The sequence below is a fragment of the Miniopterus schreibersii genome (assembly GCF_964146895.1).
Source record: "Miniopterus schreibersii genome assembly, chromosome: 4".
NCBI classification, from domain to species: domain Eukaryota; kingdom Metazoa; phylum Chordata; class Mammalia; order Chiroptera; family Miniopteridae; genus Miniopterus; species Miniopterus schreibersii.
Window position 1 is genome coordinate 46,893,571 of NC_138105.1, and position 22,955 is coordinate 46,916,525.

Here is a 22,955-nt window from a genome sequence, read left to right on the forward strand (position 1 = left end):
ACGTAAAACATGCATAAAATTGGCCACAGGCTAATAGATATTTTTGTTCTCTGAGAACCTTAGAATATAAAGTATCAATTTCTCATAAAGTACCTTATTTATGTAAGTGATCCATTCGTTTTTTACTTTGTTAGTGAAATAGGTCACAATATTATGAGTCTATAAGAAACAATTTAGGGATTTGAGAAGACTACTCTAGAAGTGAAATGAAATTTGAAGAGAATTTATATAGAACAGATTTTGAATTTTCAAATTCAGTTTTGAAATAATATACCTCAAATTATTTGGGATGGGGGTGGGGAACCTGGTAAATAAAACCTAGAAAAGATTGAAAGCATATTACTCATTTTTCTGCATAGGATAGGAAGAAATATTTTTTAACTTTTTTTTTTTCAGATTGTCCTAATGGTTTATAGTACTTCATTTTCTTCTAATTTAGTTCCCAGTGTAGTCTTTGACTTTTTTGTTACATTGACTTGAACTGAAGACAAATCTCATTGTGTCTTTTTGACTCAGAAGCTTCCTGTTTAGCAAATGGTTCTTAGCAAACCATTTTGTTTTACTTCTCTAGTTGTCTGAGGGAAACCAGAAGCACGCAAATCTACAGAAAAGCATCGAGAAGGCTAAAATTGGCCGACATGAAACGGTAAGTTTGTGTCTGTAGATTCTTTAATAATGCCAATTCTAAATAAAAGAGTGAGGGCACACAGCTCCCTCTGAGGAGTATGCCACTTCTACCAGAAGAGAAGTGAGTCACAGAAAGGGACATGAACGTTTGACCTGGTAGGATTCACTAATTGCGAATCTAGATTTATTATTATTTTATTGTATTGTATATGGCAGTATAGCGTAGAAGCATAAACTTTGGAGCCAGACTGCCTGGGTTTGAGAGGCTCCTAAACTCTCTGTTCTCAATTTTCTTAGTTGTAAAATGGGGAATAATAAAATCTACCTCGTTAGGTATTTCTGTGGATTAAATTAACATTGGCAAAGCACTTAGAAGAGAACCTGGCATAAGGTAAGACCTATATAAATGTTTATATGTGTTTTTAAGAGTCTTGTTTTTTAAGTCTTGGCACAGAACAGATGGAAAATTATCAATATAATATTCTTATGGCCTTGTAATATTTCTAAATTATTTAAATGAATATTGACTTACTATTTTACTTTCTAAAGTGCAATGTTCTCTAAAGTAGTGTGTTAGGGGTTTTTAAAAACCACTTCTCTTTTTAGTTTCATCATTATCTCAGGTATGTGTGGATTTATGACTTGAGAAAATATTGAAGATCAACATCATCCACTAAGCATTCCATCCAGGCTTCTATCTGTACCATTTGATTGTGGAAGAGACTTAAAACCATCTCACATTGTGGAAAAGACTACCTGTCAGGTTTACATGATTTGTGAATACCATATTAGCACAGCTTAGGAGAGATGTACTCAGTGGCCACTCTTGTGAAACTGCTTTTCAAAGTCGTTTCACATACCTTCTTCCATGGGAATAGTCAGCACAGCCACAGACAGGATCTGGAGAATGGTAGCTTCTAAAGAATACTCACGGGAAGGGAAGTTCTGGGCATAGCCTGAAGCTGTTATTTCTTCCTCAGTCGATAGCAGCAGTTGCCACTTCTTTGTTTGAGCCTTTTTTCTTCAACATTGGCAATAACTTACAGAAGCACCTTCAACTAACGGTGACATACCCATGCCCACAAGTTGTCAGCCAGTCTGCTCCGTGTTACCCAGTCCACTGGAACCCTTGCAACTGGGAAAAAACCTGTAGCAAACCTCGTTGGTGCCTGCTGCTGTCAGAAGAGTATAGTAGCTCAGACAGGCTCCTGAGAAAGATGCACTCTTGTGTTCATCCTGGGTTCACCAGTCAGGACTTTACAGAAATAAGTAGCCCCTGTCTACCAGATATTATTTATGGTAATGATGCTGACAATGATGGTAAAGAAGAAATAGCTAACATAAATATTCTGCATAATATGAGCCAGGCAGGTACTGTTCCAAATATATATTTATTGAATTCTGCCAACAGTAAAGGCGATAGCTACTATTAGTATTTCCAGTTTAGTGAAAGCACAGAGGTTGAGTATTTTGGGAAAGATCTCAGTGCTACAGCAGTCTGAGGTGGCTCCCAATTCTGGGTGTCTGGAGAGGGAGCATTACATTCACACAGATGTTCACCACTCTGCTTCTCCTGTCTTCGTTAGTTTTTTCTCTCATTTTTCACTGTGGAGCATGTATAATTCGGGTGTGGATGGCAAATAATGACCATCTTATGTTGTAGTTATTTTTAAATCTCTCCTAAGCTGTGCTAATATGGTATTCACAAATCATGTGTGGCCATTGACACTTAAATTAAAATTAAATACAAATAGATTCGGTCTTGCAGTACCAATAGCCATATTTCATGTACTCAGTAACCACATGTGGCTAATGTTTTCTGCGTTAGGACATTTCTATCATTGTAGAGTCCTGTTGGGCCCTGCTGCTTCAGAGCACGCTGCTCTGTACATGCATTTTTTTGTACAAATGCTTGCAAAGAGCTTTTTTCACTTTGGAACCAAAGAGAACAGAGAAAGGCAAAAGTAGAAAAATACAGTGCAGAAACACAAGCTAGCAAGGAACCTTAAACAGGCCTTAATAGCATGAAGTACTTAGTTTTGCCTCAGACTTATCTTCTAATTCTATATCATAACCTTTACCAGTATTTGATTTTTGTTTGGACTTATTTTTCAAGTTTCACACATGAATTGAATACCAACAGCTCCATGACTTTTACCTGCTAGTGAGAATTATGGCTAGAAATTGCAAATGGCATTTTTTGGATCACATTGTATTTAAAAGCTTTATTCTTGTTTAACTTTAAAGGAAAGTAATGAGAAGCCACAAGCTACAATTCTGTTATTTCTGATATCTTTAAATATTTTTAAAGGTTAATCATCCTTAAAGGTTGAAAAATTATCTAAAACACTTTTAAGGAAAATTATATAATAATTGATGCTACCTTAAATATTATACATATATATATATAGACACAATCTTGTGAAACTACTCAAGTGGCAGTATGATTTTTTTTACCTAACATAAAATGACATAGTCTTTGAGTTCATACATAATCGGTAACCTCTTATTTGTTTATGAGCATTTCATTCTATGTACTCTCATTAGGTTAGTCGATATATATACAAGATGCTTGAGATGTCAAAGAAAAATTATAATTGAACTGTTCTTAAACTGTAAATATATGTAGGTGTATTTATAATATTGTCAAGGCCCAATGTACATCAGTTATGAGAAATAAAATGAAAATGTCTATAAAATGTATAACCTTATATGACATTTTGTTTGCCTTAATTATACATAAAACTATTTTAAATTCAGGAAGAGCGAACCAGGTTAGCAAAAGAGCTTTCTTCACTTCGAGAACAAAGGGAACAGCTAAAGGCAGAAGTAGAAAAATACAAAGAATGTGATCCGCAAGTTGTGGAAGAAATACGTAAGTTTGTGTCACATATTGAGGATTTTAACTTTGCTAATGAAAGAGACTTTGCAACCACCTGGTAACCTTTCTCAATGTATATGAAAATAAAGCCATTAATATTATTAATGTTGCATTAAAATTTCCTTTACGGAGACTTAGTGTTAAAGCATCGAATAGTGATAACTTTAAAATTAAAAACATTTCAAGGATAAGGAAGTTAGGTGGTGTAGAAGGATAAAGACATAAAATATAAGCTTAGGAAACTGAGTCAGAGAAGGAGCTAACTAGGCTCTAAGTACCTTGACTCTAGAAGGAGATCTATCAATATCTTCTAGAAAAAATGGTAGCAAAATATAAGGGTTTGCAAGTTGCAGAAATTCTGTCTGTGTGTTGACTTGCCTTTTGAATATACAATGATGTTTTGTCTTACTTTTAAACCAGAGTCTCCAAAACTTCCACTTTTAAATATTTTTAAATATTTATGTAAAGATCGAAATTTGAATATTTAAAAAAATGAAAGGGTGTATTATAAAGACACAGCACTTAATTGTTAAGGAAAATACAACTTTCTTCACATTTTTCTGTCTTAGCCTCTCTTTTCATTTAGGAAACTTGACCAAGTGAAACTTTTAGAAGAACTGACATTATACTACGTGATTGAAGATTTTAAAAGAAACTGAAAATATTTGGCACTTTAAAATTAAACTGAGAATAGTTTGATAACAATTAAGTTATCCTTGGTGGTATTCTTTACAGTTAAAAAAACTCGCAGTTCAATTAGTGTAATGTAAAGTTCAACTTAATTTTAGAGATAGGTCCCTGCTTTGCACAGCTCCAGGAGGCACATTCACGTGCATGTACACAGCCTACATGGTGGTATTTATTGGCTCTGGCTGCGCCGACTATCCACGGTGATTTTCAGAGTGGAGGCAGAACCCCCCGAGCTAGTCATTTTCTATAAATTAGGTTTTTGGGGAGACATGTTAGTTATTTCATGCTGCCCACAGGTTCATTTCATTTATCAACATCCTGCAGAAGAAAGTGCTAACCAAATCTACTGCTACAAAATTAATCACTTTAGTTTGTTTTAAAGTTTTAAACTAACATCAAGTGACCCTCAGTGAGCACATCAAAGCGGCAGGAGACAGATTACTACCAGGAAGCTAGGCCTGCTCATACTTCATCTTTAATAGAAAGATGACATCAGTGTGTGTCTTGTCTAGAGCAGCTTCTCAGGAAAAAGAACTTTAAGAACAGTTTCCTTACCCAGACTTACTACCTTCAGCTGGTTTATTTTCAGGATCAGAATGCTGTGCCCTTTATCAGTTCATCATGAAAATTCTGTTTTCACACAGTAAAACAGTAACCAAATCTGATCCTTTATTTGTTATTCTTACTTGGTTCTGCCTTGCTTCCTAATTTCAGTTTTGTGTAATTCTTGGATGTTTTCCTTTACCAACTCTTTGCTTACCTGTTTCATTCTTTTCTGTCTGGGACCCACAATCAAGGCTTCTGCTTTTCTACTCTGTGATCCCCTTTGTACAGCTGGTTAGATGACCCTGACTGATATCACTTCTGCTTATGACCTCTCATTTTTATAGTACTTCATAATTTTGATTTCATCTGTCCTCTCAGAAATGACTAAAACTCTTATTTAGGCTTACAGAACTACTCCAGCATATACCAATGGTGATCCTAAGGTAGTGAATCATCGTGAGGTACAGAAAATCATCAGGGATAGAGAATTGTGCCAGACTGATTCATGAAATAGGAAAACTTTTATTTCAGGCATGTAATTTCAGATGTTACCATTTCTTGTACCTCTGAATCCAGCAGCAGGTTTGGCAAGTGCATCACCTCTTAAAAAGAAAAATAAAACTTGAACAAGTTTCAGGGTATATAGTGGGTGATGGATTTTCTGGAGAGTAGAAAGCATAGTTGAGGAGGAAATTATAACTAATTTTATACTGGTTGCCCTAATGCTGCTGTTCTTCTTAACCCTTGAATTTAAAAGCTTAGTAATTTGTTTCTCAACCCAAGGAAAACATACCAGTGTGAATGAGTATTATGAGTATGAGATCTAATTGAGAGGAAGAAGTTTTCTGGTTTAGAGTGAGTTAAGAGACTTTATCATTCTTCATCAACATGAGACCTAGATTATCTTTTAATATTTATTTATGCAGCCACATAATATGGATCTATATTTGAATCCTATAGAATGTGTGATGATGAATCTATTACAGATATGTTCATTTTTTACATTTTCACATTGTACACTTCTGATCTTAATAGAGGAAGGGAATGAAAGGATAAGTCCTTCCTTCCCAGCTTTGTGCTGTGTGTTTCCTCCATTAAAAAATACTATATATTTTTATAGACTACACTAATTATAGAAAATTACAGCATATTTAATAGACAGGACAATTACATTATTCCATAAATATATTTTAGATTTCAAAGCAAGATATCTTTTTCTATATAAAGCTACCAAACTACAATCCAAAGGGGTGGGATGGGGACCATCAAAGCCTACATACCTGTATACAGAATTTGTAGTCTAACTTCAGTTTATAATTTTACAGAGAAATGTACAGTTTCTCTGCTTTTAAAATTCAGCTAAGAAAACTTTATTCAAATGTGGCACTTCTACTTCCAGCCAAGATAGTAATAGACTGCATTTTTCCTCTGATATATTGAAACAACAATATATGAAATAATGGTTTTCAAGATATTTGATATCAGACAACAAAGGACAGTAGTTATTAGGACAAAGTAAGCCTTACAGTTGTTCCACCTTATTTTGTTGAGAGTTTCCTGTCTGTGGCACAAGGAAGGAGAACCTTGGCAGAGCCCTGCAGACTCCCTTAATTGAGAAGGAATTGAGAATCAGGGAGATCAGTGTGGCTAGAGCTGATGTAGGTCAACGTACTAGAGAGGAGAGAATTATATAGAAAAAGAACCCTGGATATCTACAGAGGATTTCTCTCAAGTATTCAATTCATGCATATGAGGAAACTGCCCAAAGCTGGGGAAAGAACAATCTCCAAGGATTAGAAGGAACAGTGCCAGGCACTCACATAGGACCGGGTATAGTGCCTACCTTTATCAGCCAGACTGGAAAAATTTATAATTCAGAAGTCATTGGGTAGAGTACTCAAGAAGGTCTTGCCTACTCTCAACCCACCTAACAAGCCATAAGAGCAAGTCTTGAAAGCATCAAAGTGTTTCAGAGTAACTTTTGGCATCACAGAACAAGTTGAAGAATATTTATAGGAGCACAAAAATATCTAGCACCCAAAATAATAAAATTTATAATGTCTGGCATACAATGAAATATTACCAAGCATGCATGCAAAGAAGTAGGAAAACACGATCCTTGATGAAAAGAATAATCCATTAATCAATACTGGCCTAGAACTGACACAGATGGTAAAATTAGAAGACTGTATAATATTATAAATTATTGTAAATATATTCTATATATTCAAAGAGTTAAGTAGAAGCATGAAAGATATAAAAAAGACTCAAGTCAAACTTGTGGAGATAAATACTTCTGAATTGGAATGACAGCAGATTAAACTTCACAAAAGAAAGGATTAGTTTATTTGAAGACATAGCAGTAGAAATGATCCAAAATGAAGTTTAGAGAGAAAAAAATTTTTTTTAATGAAAACAGCATTCATGAGATGTAGGACAACTTCAAGTGACCTAATGTATTTATAATTGGAATCCCAAAAGGAGTGTATGTTGTAGGGTAGGAGAGGTTTCCAGGCCAGAAAAATATCTGACAAAATAAATATCAGAAATAAAGGCTAGTCATACTGACTAATCCAGGCAGCTAACTCATTGGTTTATGCAACTTTATTGAAGAAAAATAAATCAGTTACTAGCAAAGTTATTAGTTGGTCACTTATTCATTGACAACTTGCATCATTTATTCAGTGCTATATTAAGCAGTATATTGGAAGATAGATTAACTAATAACTCCAAGCCTCCTAACAATTTAAATGAAAATTATAAAATTTTTGAGACCCTATTTTGGAATACAAAGGGTGTTTGACTTCCATTTTCCATTCTCTGTAGAACAAGAACAGGTCATTCATTCCTTTATTGATATGCATAAAATACATCACAGTTTCTATTCTGCTGATGCTATAAATTCAATACCAATTCTTCAGCCACATCAGTTATGAGCATAAAGTATGTCATGTAACCTTAGGTCTCTAACAGTGGAAGATTTAAACAAGAATGGATGCTACTAGAATAATGCTGTTTCCTTTGATGTGACAATTGAGCATCCATCTGCCTCCTCCTCAGATGATTTCTTCAGCATGTCGGAGTAGTGAGGAATGGTTTTCGCCTCAACCAAGTTAGAGTGAAGACATTGGCCACATAATACACATGCTCCATTTTTTAAAAAATTCTGAATCTTGGGCAGCTGTTCTCTTGTAACTACTTTACAGTTTCTAAAAGCAGTTATTGTCCATATCTGGAAGAACTTAAGTCTCAAATGAGCATGTGAAGTGAGTGGAAAGAAGTAAACAAAAAATAAAACTAAAAAAGATGAGGTCTGATAGGGGAGCAGCCAGGTAAGAAAATCAAAAAAGGAACAGTAATTTAAAGTTCATTCCAGCTATAATGCAAGTTACTCTGACTTTAAGGTAGCATCACATGGCATATTTCTGAGTCCATTTTCGAGATACTCTGTTGTGCTTATCTCTGTCTGTTTTATAGATCCATGCAATCTCTTTCACTAGGGGGTCATCTAGGTTTGGATCACGTAGCAGTGAACAAATGGATAAAAGAACTTTAGAAATAGTTAATGCAGGAGACCACTGTAATCTCAGAATATCGAGACAAATGCTGCCATTACTTTTAATATTTGGGTGATAAATTCTTGTTATAAATGCAACCTTAGGTGGTTTGAAGAGGTAGTCTGTAGGAAAATGAATTGTCAAAAAGAACACACCACCTTGATATAGGCTGTATCCCAATTGTGGCTTGCCAATGAAACATATCATCTCAACATTATGCTGGAGGGTCACGGGCCAAATCACTAAGTTCCTTATTAATCCATTTCAGTGCCATAGTCTGTACTTTGTGCCTGGCACCTCACTGTCTCGGAGTGTGCTCAAAGGTCCGGCCAAAACTCTGATTATCCTGACGGCGGGGAAGGATTGTCTCTTTGTCTCACACCGCCTCTGCCAGACACAGGCGCTGAGGGTCCCATGCCTCCCTCAAGCTGCTGCCTTGGTCTCCTCCCCACGAGGAAGCTGGGTGCCTCCCTGGTCCTACAGGACTCATGCACACAACAAAAAGCAGCCACTTTTTTTTTTTTTAAGTCTTCCCCTGAGGATATTTTTTCCACTGCTTTTCAGAGCCAGTGGAAGGAAGGGAGAGAGAGAGAAACATCGATTGGTTGCCTCCTGCACGGTACCCAACCAGGGCCGGGGATTGAGCCTGCACCCGAGGTATGGGTCCTTGACTGGAATCAAACCCGAGACCCTTCAGTACATGGGCCAACGCTCTAACCACTTAGCCACACCTGCTAGGGCAAAAAGCAGCCACTTTTAAAAACAATTTATCTCTTCCCAAAAATGTTATACATGGAGTTACCATTTGAACCAGCAATTCCACTCCTAGGTATATACTCAAATTGAAAACATGTTCACACAAAAATTATTATTATTACTATTTTTAATCCTCACTCAAGGATTCTTTTTCATTGTTTTTTTTTGTTTGTTTTTTTTTTAGGGAGAGAGAGAGAGACATTGATGTGAGAGAGATGGATCAATTGGTTGCCTCCTGCAGGTGCAACCCAGGTATGTGCCCTTGACCTGGAATCAAACCCAAGACCCTTTGGTGCACCGGCCAATGTTCTAACCACTGAGCAACACTGGTCAAAGCCACAAAAATTATTAAAGTATTCATATTAGCAATAACAACCCAAATGTTCTTCACTTGATGAATGGTTAAACAAAAAGTGGTATATCCATACAATGGAATAGTATTTGGCAATAAAAAGGAATGGAGTAGTGATACATGTTACAACATGGATGAAACTTGAAAACATTGTGGTAAGTCAAAGAAGCCAGACACATATTGTATGATTTCATTTATATGAAATGTTCGGAACAGGGAAATCTGTAAAGATGGAAAGTAGATAGGTAGTCTCCAGGAACAGGGGAGAGAGAGAATGTGGAGTGACTCCTGATGTGTATGGGATTTCCTTTTGGGTAATGAGAATGTTCTGGAATTAGGTGGTGCTGGTTGTACAACCATGTGAATATAATAAAAACTGCTGAATTATACACTACCATATAGTGAATTGTGCGGCATATAAATTACCTTTTAATAAATAAATGCTATCATATAAAAATATTTATGCCCATTTGATCATGGCATTATTATGTGCTATGTAGATTAACTTGAAGGACAATATAGACACAGACACATTCAATAGCACAGTGTATAATTAAATGTAAGTAACTGTCTCCTCCTGTAGTGCTACTGTATGACCATTGAAATTTTTTTAGGTCAGGTTTATTGTGATCCTATATAAACACAGTACACTAAAATGCTTAACATTAAACTTAAATTATTTTATCTTTTGGTATTGTAAATCATTTGAGAAACACATCTCAGTTAAACTTATATGTTGTCTTTAAAGGAGAGTACAATAATGACATTTAGGAAAGGGAAAACTGTTCACTTTGACTTTCTATTAATGACTAATGTAACTGCAACTCTCTAAAATTTCCTTGGGAAGTTAAGCAGGTTTGTGAGATATAATATGTCACTATTTGAGCTTTTTTCCATAGTCATTTTATTTGTATAAACTTTTGTTCATGTAAGAAAAAGAATCTCTAGATAGGTGAAGGCGATTATGTGTGCACACGTGTGTGTGTATGTATGTGTATATACGTGTGTGTGTGTGTATGTATGTATATATATATACACATATATATTCCTTTTTCTTCTTCAGGTCAAGCAAATAAAGTAGCCAAAGAAGCTGCTAACAGATGGACTGGTATGTATTATAGTGGCACTGCTAAACTGTAGTTAGACTTCTACGCTTACTGTGATGTGAAATGCAGAAGCTGTTGTGCCTAGGTTTGTTCACGAAAAGACATTTCTGGAAATGCAGGTATTAAGCAGATTTTTATATATTAAATCATTTTAATTCCTTAAGGTTTAAAAAAAAATTTTATTGAGTCATTTTGTAAAGTATAAGATAGTTTTGAAAAACTAATGTCTGCTTCCAGTATAACTTTTATGTGACTTTTCCCAGATAAGTCACTTAGATCTAATCAAAGCCTTCATACAACTTTAAGAGTTTTGTGGAATCCTAAAGATTTGTCTTCTTGCTAATAATAACAGCTAACATTTGGTGGGGGCTGATTTTAAGCCAGGCATTATAAAAAGTGTCTGTGGTGCATTCTCATTTTATCTCTACAACAATCTTGTGAGGTAGATAGGATTATTATCCCTAATTTTAGAGTTGAAACAGACCATCAGGAAATCATGGCCACACAGGTGCTAGGCAGTAGAACAGGAATTAGAATCCAGCTTTTCTGAGTTCAGAGTCCAAGCTCTTAACCCCTACATGATAGTGTCTTCTCTGTATACCTGCCTTCCTGTAAATGCCTCATTAATCCATTTGCTAGTGGACATATCCTTGGTCTACACCAGAGATATTCTCCAAAATGGGAATTAGTATGGCATTATCTATGTGTCTTAAAGTTTAGAAGAAAGTTCTAAACTTTAATAATTGCTATGAATTATGTACAAGTATGATTAGTATTATTAAAACCTGTCTGAAAATTAGTGATTTTTTTCAGTATTAATTATAAAATAATGGTAATTGAACTGTTCCATCCTGGTAAGAGTTTATAGTGCCTTAACATGTATTGCTCATCCTCATTCCGTTTCTGTGGGGGAGGATGGGTAAGATTGTATTGATGAAGAGATCAGAAAGCTTAAAGTCAAAGGTGATTAAATTAGTCACTGGAAGAAAAAGATTTGAGTCAAGTTTCCCTGGCTCTATGTCCCGGCCTCTGTATATCTTAAAAAGGTTCAGAATCATTTTTCCTTGTCTATTTTAGAATTAAGTAAATTGGTAAAATCAATGTAATTGGCCTTTGGTTCCTATAAAATTACAATTTTATTTAGTATGAAGTTATTTCCTAAATAATGGAATGCGTTAGTGGTAAGAACAGAGAGGGATAAAATGACAAACTAACATCGAAGAAAAGAGAATAATGAGCCCTGGCCCGTGTGTCCCAGTTGGTTTGGGTGTCGTCCAGTGTACCAAAAGGTGTCGGATTCGATTCCCACCCAGTCGACACACGTGCCTGGGCTGCCGGCTGGGTCCCTGGTAGGTGCATACAGGAGGCAGCCAGTCAGTGTTTCTCTCTCATGTTGTCGTTTCTCTCTAAAAAGAATCAATAAAAACATTTTTTTAAAAAAAGAGAATAATCAATTATGTGTCCAATAAAGTCTAAATAAGTAATAAATACAGTGCTATCATATGGTTTGTGAAATTCAAAATTTTGAGTGAGAAAAAAAATAGCAAGTGGATTTTTAGGTTAAAAGTAAGGTAAGAGTCACAAAGTGATTTTCCCCAATAGTGCTCAGCAAAGCAGCTCAGCAAACAGTAAGAACAGGCAGCCTGTATACGGCCAGAACTTGACTCTGAAAGGAATCCAGGCTGTGTCCTCTGCTCTGTGACTCATTGAGCTTCTCGGACCTGCTTCCCTACCTGCTCAGTGTGGACAGTGTCTGCCTCTCATTTTTGGGGGGTTAAACAAGACCCTGGTCAGCCATTAGCGCAGTGTCGGACACCTGGATAAGTACCCCCTTCCCCTCTCTTAAAAAATGCTTTCATGCTTTCCAGTTGATCGTAAACTTCCAAAATTATAATTAAAAACATTTTTTGAACAACTTTCCCCCCCCATGTTCTTAGCTGAGAAAGAACCTGGAACTTTTAAAATCCTGTAGGAAGGAAGATATTTTTAGACTAGCAGGAACAGCTGTTAAGAGCCGTATTTCCATTTGAGGTTATAACTTGCTCCTCCCAACATAGAAGTGTTATGAAAAGATCATGGAGTTAAAGCAAATGGCACCTCAGAAAGCCTCTCAGTCTTCAAAACAAAACGGAAACATCAGACTTACAACTAAAGATTGTTATGTAATAGTAGTTAAGGTTTGGTTTCTTTTTACTTAAAATGTTCCTAAAATGTACAGGGTGGGGCAAAAGTAGGTTTACAATTGTAAATACAGAGTTTACTTGTGTATTTTTATTTATTAATTATTGTATTATTTTCTGTTTGAACAACTGTAACCTACCTTTGCCCCTCCCTATATATAGGATTGAGAATATTTACTATTCAGTAATTCAGTATTTCAGTTTCATAGAATGAAAGATTACCTCAGGATACAAATATAACTAGAAATATCACATTTAAATGTTTTGTGACAGTAAATACACTTTAAATGTGATTTAATAAACTGTTATCTAACATCTTGCTTAATAATTAAGATAGTGGAGTTTTAATGACTGTCTGAGAGGCTTCGTAGTGTGTGAGGAGGATAGAGGTGGTGAGGTCCTAACACAGACTCATGCGTACGATTTTGCCCCTCCTGTTCCTATGTCTATCTTGGCTATGCCATCATACTGATTAACAGGAATTCTACCAGTCTTAATAAGGCTGTTTCTTTTTTAATCCATTTATAAAAATTTTCACATACTAGGGAAATTATTTGATGGGAAATGAACTATCAAAATTATGGGTAACACTGTGACATCCAGCTGCTCAAGGACTTGTTTAGTGGAGTCTTTTTGAATTGGTCCATTAAGCATTGTTGTGGAGAGGCTTTTGTTTGTTCTTCTGTTTGTTTTTAATCAGAGGGTTTATAATAAAGTGGTTTCTTGGCCTCATGGGAATCGGGAACTCCTTCCTGCAGAGACTATTGCCTTACTGTGCTGTCTCATTTTTTCCTCTCCAGCCCAGGTTTGAAGTCCATGTCTCCAAACTTCCTACTTCCGAGCCTGTATCTGTTCTCTCGTTTCCTGGAAATCGCTCTGCTCTCAAAGCCTTATTCTGAAAGCTGTCCACATAACACTTGATCTTTTTTTTCTAATATGCATATCGCTTTGAAATTGCTCAGTACTAAGTAGATTTCTCTCTATATTCTTGTGTCAGCTTCTTCTCTTATATAGGTTCTTTATGTTCTGGAATACCTGTAATACACTAAATACCTGTCTCATGTAGCAGAGGGCCCTCTGTAAGTATTTGACTGTGCAGACACTAGTGAAACTAAACATCATTCTGGAGCACCTCATGCTATTAGTATTTAGTATTCTTTCTTAGGTCCTTGTAAAAAGTAAAATTTGTTTTAGATTGTTTTAAAAAGGTAAAGATTTTTTTTTAAAATATATCTTTATTGATTTCAGAGAGAGGAAGGGAGAGGGAGAGAGAGATAGAAACATCAATGATGAGAGAGCCATTGATCGGCTGCCTCCTGCACACCCCCAACTGGGGATCGAGCCCGAAACCCGGGCATGTGCCCTGACCGGGAATCGAACCCCGATCGCCTGGATCCTAGGTCAACGCTCAACCACTGAGCCATGCCTGGCTGGACAAGATTTTTTAAATATCTGTTGCTATTCTATAACACTTTAATTGAAAGAAAGGAGGATTTTTTTAACATTCTATTTGACGTGTTAGTAGTCACCTTAGAAATTAACTTTATTTTAAACATTTTGTTAATCACTATTTTATACTTGGAATTAAACTTCTTTTTTTGTTTGTTTTATAATTTTTATTTTATTAAGTGTCCCCAAATATTCCAAGTATAGTAAATAATGTGTTTTAAGTGGATCAAGTAGTGTTTATAGTAGAAGAAGCATTGTTATCCCTAGCATGAATGTAATGGTGATATGAAAAACTGTCATCTGTCTTGTCATTGTATAAAATAATTAACATTGAATTTTTATGAACCAGATATTGTGCTAGATTTTGTGTTTTTTTCTATTCTTTCTTAATCAAAGTTACACATACACATAGTTCAAAGAGTCAAATATACATTTTTTTTCTGAACGAAAAACACCACTACCTTCACCTCTTCCCCCTCCGTCTCCAGAACAAGCTCTTTTAACTCTTTTAGCAATTTTTTTTGGTTATTTATAACCATATCTCCAAATAACATTGATATATTGCTTTTGCTTGATTTTTCATTTTAGGTAGTTCTTTAATTCCTAATATAAAGCTTTGCTATTCTGCTTCCCAACTATTACATTTTTCCTTGCCTGCTCCTTTTTCCCCAGGATAATTATTGTAATTCAGTGTTTATATTATTGACTGTGATTAAGAACGTTTACATTATTAAGATTATGTAATGCTGTGCACAGCTGAATGTATTATTTTTACCCTATACTGCATTTTTATTTCCTTGAGTTAATGACTGACTTTGTTTACATAGGTTTCCATCTACTTATTCCTAATTCAACCCACAACTCTTACTAGATGTATGAATATCTTCTTATATGTGTATATTCAGACATATCAGTTGTTCATCATTTTCATCCATCTTTTTTTTTTCAGTCCTCACCTGAGGATATGTTTTTATTGATTTTAGAGAGAGAGGTTGGGAGAGGGAGAGAGAGAGAAAAAAAAAGATCAATGTGAGAGAGAAACATCCATCAGCCGCCTCCTATATGCACCCAGATGGGGCATCAGACCCTAAACCTGTGTATGTGCCCTGACTGGAAATTGAACCTCTCACCTTTTGGTGTATGGGACGATAGTCCAACCAACTGAGCCTCACCAGCCAGGGCTTATCCATCCATCATCTTGAAGAAATTGTTCCTGTTTTGTCTTGTCTGGACTTCTTGCCTTCTGTGGCTGGTATACAGCTGTCATCCTAGAATTTCCTTTCACCATCATCCTGAGATATGCTTGAGTCCCCCTTATGTCGGATTCCCTGACTTCTTACTTCCTATATCTCATGTCTTTTTAGATTTACTGCTTCATTTGAGTGGATCATATCCTGGAGTAGCTTTCTCTCTCCATGCTGTGCATTGGTTTGAAAATAACCGTTCCTCTGCATCATGGCCACTAACACAGCCCTCCCCTCCAGATAGAGATCTCCAGGTTCAGGAACCACTTTTCCTTGCTGTTTCTTCTTAGGAGTAGAACATCTTGCTCTTGCTTAGCCCATGCTGCTTCACCAAATCTTGTAGGGTTTTTTTTTTTTATCCTTGCCTGCACTCTTCACTTACTCCTTTTAGTTATGTCATCTTTTCTGCTGCAATCCTCAATCTGGGAGGCTTAAACAGCAGAAATTTATTTTCTCACAGTTCTGGAGGCTGGAAGTTCACAATCAAAGTGTTGGCAAGTTTGGTTTCTTTTAAGGCCTTTCTCTCCTTGGCTTATAGATGGCCACTTTCTCGTGTGTCCTCACATGGTCTTTCCGTTCTTGCCCCTAGCATCTCAGCGTGTCCACATTTCCTCTTCATATAAGGACACCAGTCCGATTGGATTAGGGCTACCCCAACAAGTTTGTTTTAACTTAATCACTTCTTTAAAGATCAACTCACAGATCATCTGACCCTCTCATTAAAATGTGTCTTTCACACCACTGATTTGAAAATAAAGTGAGTAAAAATGAAAAAAAAAGGTCAAGTTTCCAAATACAGTCACATTCTAAGGGACTGGGGGGTTAGGACTACAACATATGAATTTGGGGGAGGTAATGTAACACTCCAAAAGAACCTATTTTAACCCTTTTACTTTATTATCACTTCTAATACAGTGCTTAATATTTGTAGATGAACCAGAACACTTACTCCGTTATTTTTCGGTATTTATAATACTTGTTCATTATAAAGGTGGTATATGTACATTAAAGGAAATGTGTAAAATTAAAAAAAGAGAACTCACCATCATTTCTGTTCCCCAAGTGCAACTACTGTGAGCACGTTGGTATTGCCTGTGCAGAGACACTCTTCCAGGTGATTAGACATTGAGATTGCTTTTATTTTTTTTAATCATACTTGAAGATTTGACCATACATCTTTGTACACAATTTGTTGTATTTCCTTGGGATAAATTCCTCTAAGTAGATACAACACTTTTTCAGTGGTAAAATGCATTTTAAATTCCCCCCTTGAGGACACAGGATACATCTGTTCCTATCTTAGTCTTTAGAGAGGGGAACCCCTTTCTCTCCTCATTCCTCTCCCTCACCCCTCTCTCTCACATGACCGTCTGTCTGGGAGCCATTATTCTCTGTCGGGGGCAGGGGAGGGAAGAGGGTCTGGAGAGAATGTGTTCCCTTTGGGAACAGGAGCAGCTCTATTTCCGAGGTGAAGAGTCCTGACCTCTGCTGTGGAGATGTGGAAGAGGCACCACTAGCTGTTCCCTGTCTTTAGATTGTTCCCTAAGTCAGCTATTCTTCAGTGGCACTTAATTTACTGGGTTTTTCAATATGAGATCTGGTAATTCAAAATACTCATGAAATATTTTCTTCTCAAATTAATTCACCATTATACCATTACTCTTGAAAATACAGAAACTTCTGCAAGTAAAAGCAATGGATATAAGTATATAGTTATATTTGAAATGTTTTATGATGGTGTTTTGAATTCTCAAAAATATTTCTTATTTTCTTTATAGATAACATATTTGCGATAAAATCTTGGGCCAAACGAAAATTTGGGTTTGAAGAAAATAAAATTGATAAAAATTTTGGAATTCCAGAAGACTTTGACTACATAGACTAAAATGTTCGATGTTGGTAAAGGATCTATGTGCTTGTAAATATGTAAATTCTTTATATTATTCAACCAACTGTACAGAATTGTCATTTACCTATAATTGTGATGATCATTTTATTAATTTTAAATAAAGCGTAAGGTGTAAATGTTTTTCACACTTTTTGTTTGATGGAAAGCAGGATGGCAGCCACATTCCCACAGTGCTCACCTCCCTGCATTTGGTTTACAGATAATTTTTTAGAGGTCAATGCCATCATGACTTGATAACATTTTTTAGTTCCATTCAAATATTAACTATTAGGAGCTAAAGGTACCTTTGAAGGCTCTGTTATACATATGCACTCACACGTAAATGCTTGGAAATAACCTAATGGCTGCTCTAGTATTTCTCAAAATTTAGGGGAAAATGAGTGTAATGAATTCTTAGTATACTGCATCATATTTGCAAATTTCCCACAGGAAAAAAAATACAGAAAGTTGTTCTTCAAATTTAGAGTTAGGTAGCAGTTCCTCAAAATGAAAACTACTTTCTTTTGAATTTTTGGTGCCTTTCCATTGTACAGAACAAGCACCTGGCCCTTTGTCTTGATCGATGCACTTTTTATGAGATGATATAGTGGTGCTGGTATACCGCACATCACCAACTAGAGTTTGGTGATTTTTTCCCCCCAACTACCTAAAAAGTAGGTTAAAAATAGCATATGTCCTGTGTATATATCTTTTTCCAGTTCAGCTTAGGCATTTATAGTATTTGTAGACACTCCAAGACACAAAAAAATCGAAACTCATGTGTCAGGCCCTTTACACACATGCCTTAATTTTTCTCACACTGTCCAATTGTGATATTCTTTTAAGTAATTTAAATGAGATACTCCATATGTCTGAAAGGATCCAAATGGCATCCAAGCCATTTGTTAGTGAACCTGGCCTTTGTATTTCATGGGGTAGCTCAGGGCCTACTTAATCACTTCCTGGAGGTGAGAGGGAGCCAATTGGTCCATCTTTCTTTGTTCTGGAGGCCAGTTTATGTTGCCTTAGGGAGAAAGTATTTGATGTAAGACACAAAAGACAAAAAATAAAAATAACTCATTAGAAACCTTTCCGGAAAACATTAATTGTAAGAATTACAAAGTTTCTCAGACCCAGTTTGCTATTTATTAGAAAATATGCTTTCTTGTTTAAGAGAAGGTATGTATGTTGGAAAAGGAAACCACTTGTGATGATTCCTAAAAGATTCTATTTTATAAATATTTAGGCAACTTTTTTTTTTTAAATTGAGTCTATCTTATGGGGCTAGCATGAGAATGATTGAGATGAGGTCTGTGCATGAGCTAACCAGAGACTTTGGTACCCTCCTAAGCCAGTAGTATTCTGGAAAATGTTTAACTAAACTGACTCCTTAAAAACTGGGGACAGGGCCTTGTTTATGGTAGTATTTGCCTAATTATGTGGTGTAAATACTCCCAGCATAGCTAATTTCTGATTATCAACGTGATGACAAGGCAGAGTGGGCAAAAGATGCTCATTAGCACACCATTATATGTATTTTTCTATCATACAGATATAATAGATGTAAACAATCTCAAGAGCAAAGGTAATGGTAAAATGTAAAATAGAGTGATCAATTTTTAGTTTTAGTACCATTGTTTTTGATACAGTTCACCTTAGTTCATGTAATTTAATATTTATCGATGGCTGTTTAACAGCTGGCTCGCTCTGTTACTTAACAGTTAGTTGGCTTGCCTACTCCAGCACATCACTGTTCTTAATCTTTAAAGGTTGCTTTTGAATTTGCTCTTCCCTGAAACTAGAGATACTGGTCAAGAAACCTAGGGCTATTAGTTCAGCCAAGCACTAGATAATCCTTAGTCCTAGGTTGGTTTTGTTACTGATCTGAAGATTGAGTACAACTTGGGTAGACCTAGAGTCAAATTACTAGTGATCCAGGATCAAATTTGATTCACTAAATAATGTTATAATTGGTACTCGTCATATCTTTTCAGTGAGTTGTGAAGTTTAAAAGCTATTTGAGAGCTGATATCCACCTTATCAACCTTCACATGTAGTTTTTTGTGTGTGTGTGTTTTTTTTAATATGTTTTTATTGATTTCAGAGAGTGGAAGGGAGAGGGAGAGAGAGTTAGAAACATCAATGATGAGAGTCATCGATTGGCTGCCTCCTGCACGCCCCCTGTTGGGGATCAAGCCTGCAACCCCAGGCATGTGCCCTGACCTGAATCAAACAGCGATCTCCTGGATCATAGGTCCAGCCATTCCTGCTGAGCCACGCCCGACTGGGCAGTAGTTATTTTAAAATCTCACAGTCCTGTTTTTAAATTATTCTAGTCTCCTAGTTAGTTTCACAGTTGTTCATGGCCAGATCATATCACTGAAATGTCCCCTCCGAGGTTGGGCCAGGACCAAAGTAATTCATAAGGATGAATTGGAATGACTTTTCCCTCTGCTCTTTGCCACATCATTAATCTAATGGGATTATAAAGTTCTTGGCCTGTCTCAGAAATAGATGCTATTATCCTTAACTTTATCCAACAGGAGTCTCTTTAAAGGATTAGAAAAGGAAATGAGTATATCTGGCAGCCAAGAAACCAGAACCACCCTAATCTTGAGCAGAAAAGTCTAAGTTGTAAAGCTGATGGTCTTTTGAAAATAGGATTGGAGTAACTTAGAAAACAGTTTTCAGCTAATATGGCAACATTTGGTAAGAATAGTTACACATACTGGGAGGTATCTTAAAATTATGCATAAACTCCCTTTCAGGATATGCTTCCTGACTATAGAACAGGAGGAAAACCTACTGCGTTATGAAAAGGCCAATTGCTAGTGAAATGATATATATTATACTTACCCCAGATTGATTTTTAAACAAATGATTTGTGAGAGAAAGAGGTCAGGTAACGGCTGTCTTTGGAAGTGCTTGTTGAATCTCAAGGCGAATTTCTATTTACCAAGACTGTCAAGCTACCACCTTGGCAGCCAAATGCAAGGCCTGATCTCACAGCCCTTGAGCTGAGAATCTCTTTTTACTTTTTTAAGTGATGTAAAAATAGACAGGAATATTGCAACATAGGCTGTATGTGGCCTGCAAAGCCTAAAATACTGCTATCTGACCCTTTACAGAAAAAGTTTGTGAGACTCCAAAATTTCAAAACCTCACTGCCTGTGAGCTAGATGGGACCTGCAAGGTATATTTCATTCTGCCTAAACTATCTTATTTTTTATTTCGTTGCAACATATCCACATGTAAAATGTCACACGCAAATTCAGATTTTCAGCTTCTTTTGGAAACGATGACTTAGCAACCCAAAGTCCCCATTCTACATGCAGCAAATTAGCTGGAGGTGAGTAGGGCTGGCTCAGTGGTCATGGGTTCATTTCTTAGAGCAATGCCAGCATATAGCTTTCTTCTTTAAGTCCCAGTTTTGTTCCAAGTTTGACAGGCTGACTTGAGGTCAAACTTTAAGTTCAACTTTTCTTATCCCAGAAAAAAAATCCTGGTGCAATTTTTTAAATTGACATTATATTAAATTTCTTAGCTAACACAGGGAGAACTGACAGCTTGATGGTAAAAGAGCCTATTCAGAATCAAGGGGTGCCGTTCCACTTGCTCAAGCGCACTTGTGGGCTTTGCCAATGGTTTTATAGTTTGTTTCACATAGGCTTCACATTTCTTAAGTATATTCTAAAGTATTTTATCTTTTTTGTTGTCATTATAAATGGATTTTTCTCTCATTTTATTTTCTAACTGGTTATAATTTATGTATCTGAAGGCTATCAGTTTTGAATATTAATTTTACATCCTGCTACCTTGCTAAATTATTTTTTGTTTTAGTTTGTCTTATAATTCTCTGAGGGTTTTCAGGTATCCTATCATCTTCAAATAGGCATAGTTTAAATTTCTCTTTTCTAACTCTTATGCTCATAATTGTTTTTTTATCTAATTGCATTGGCTAATACCACTCATAAAATTGTAGTAGAAATAGAGAACATCTATGTCTTGTTTCTGACCTCAGTGGGAATGCCTTTAGTATTTCTGCATTAAGTAAAGTCCTGGCTTTTTATCATATGTTTCAATTTATCAGATATTATCAATTTATAATGTTAAGGAAGTAGTCATCTAGTCTGATTTTCTCAAGTATTTGTATAAGGAATGGTTGGATTTGTCATATTTCCTAACACTCAGCCATCCTTATATTTCTAGCATAAACCTACTTAGTCATGGTGGGTTATTTTCTTAATGTGATGTTAGAGTCTATTTACTGACATTTTATTTATAATTTTTGCATCAGTATTCATAAGTGATGCTCACCTATAATTTTTTCTTTATGTGCTATCTTTACAGATTTGGGTGTCAATACTGTGCTTTCCTCTTTAAGAAGATACGGAAGTTTTCCTTTCTTTGAACCAATTTATGTAACATTGGGATTATCTGCCTTCTAAAGATACTCAGCTATAATTTCAAACAAGAACAAAACAAATATTAGGTCATTTGTACATACGATCAACACCATTTTGTTTTTTTATTTAACAGTTCAAAAAGTTTGTTTTGTTCAAAAAGATTGTTTTCTTGCTATGTACTATTTTTTCATAAAGATATATTAAGATGATGGATTTGTTTTCATTTTCATGTTATTTCCGATAATATTTTCAGAGAACATTTCCAAACATACCTATTTGCACATTTGGGGGATTTATAAGGATGAATTCCTCGACATCCCCCTTTTCCCAAAAGAATCCCTGTTTGTGAAGAACTGATGTGCTAAAAGAATATGAGAAACATGACAGCAGAATTTTATAGAAAAGCAGAGGAAGAGTAATAGCTTTGAAGACTTTTTAAATTGCTTTTTTCATGGATTTTCAGAAATGGACCCTAACTAATTTTTTATTAAAGAGATTTGTATAAAATGAGCTGAGAATCTATTATCAAAAACAGATTTATAAAAAAATACTGCCTTTTAGCTAGAATTTATTAATAAAAAAAAATTGTAATTACTGCTCAGTTATTGTTAGGTTAAAGATTGGCTTTTAAAAGTTAAAGTCCAAATGCTTTCTGGGAAACGTCTCTAAAATATACCTTACCAATCCGGAGACCAGATCTGTGGCAGAGAGGGTTGAGTTCATTTGCACGCCTGCACTTGGAAGGCATCGTGTTTCACATAACATTTTGAAAAGTGACTATGAGAACTTTTTACACATTTCAACTGAACAGATGTGTGATTTTTTTTCTGCCCAGTTGTGGTTGTTACCGTGTTTAAGTAAACGTACTTCTTGCTTACATGTGTTTTCTGTGTTATGTGAGCTCTGGGGACCCACACCTGACTGAGTTTAACTTGCTGAGCAAGTTTCCATCTGAGCAGATTTGGTTTGATTCTTAGGTCAACTGGAACAAATATTTTGCCCTGAAGTACCCTAATAAAGTCAGTTTGTATCTACAGGAATTGAAACTGCCTGTTTGTTTTTTAACAGGTAAAAATATACTTTTAATAGTAACAACAGTTTCCTTAATGGATCCAGAAAGATAACTTCTTTTGGGGGGATGGTGTCAACATTTGATGTAGCACAGCTTCAGGGAATAGAGTACCTGGATATCAGAAATTATTTTGCATAACCATAACTGAAAGTATCTAAGAAGTTGCTTACCTTTTCTCATATATGAACAGAACATTTAGAA

General features: G+C 35.7%; 1 protein-coding gene and 1 pseudogene across 4 annotated transcripts in view; one reads left to right on the top strand and one right to left on the bottom strand.

Moving 5' to 3' along the window:
* The window catches only part of MND1 (meiotic nuclear divisions 1), a 49,245-nt gene extending 27,399 nt beyond the window's left edge, over positions 1-21,846 (top strand). Inside the window, exons 5-9 of one of the 3 annotated variants that reach the window (XM_081134701.1) lie at positions 572-646; positions 3,388-3,502; positions 10,473-10,517; positions 17,167-17,306; positions 21,627-21,846. In XM_081134701.1, coding sequence (XP_080990827.1) covers positions 572-646; positions 3,388-3,502; positions 10,473-10,517; positions 17,167-17,273 — 342 coding nt within the window. In that variant the 3' untranslated portion in view covers positions 17,274-17,306; positions 21,627-21,846. Of the gene's footprint in view, positions 1-571; positions 647-3,387; positions 3,503-10,472; positions 10,518-17,166; positions 17,418-21,626 lie in introns of those variants that run through there. The other 2 variants (XM_081134702.1, XM_081134700.1) reach the window with 2 other exon arrangements.
* Positions 8,155-8,757, bottom strand: LOC308555930 (ubiquitin-conjugating enzyme E2 D3 pseudogene; annotated as a pseudogene). Its single transcript has one exon. The product of its transcript is annotated as a ubiquitin-conjugating enzyme E2 D3 pseudogene (transcript).
* Positions 21,847-22,955: the final 1,109 nt, after the last annotated feature.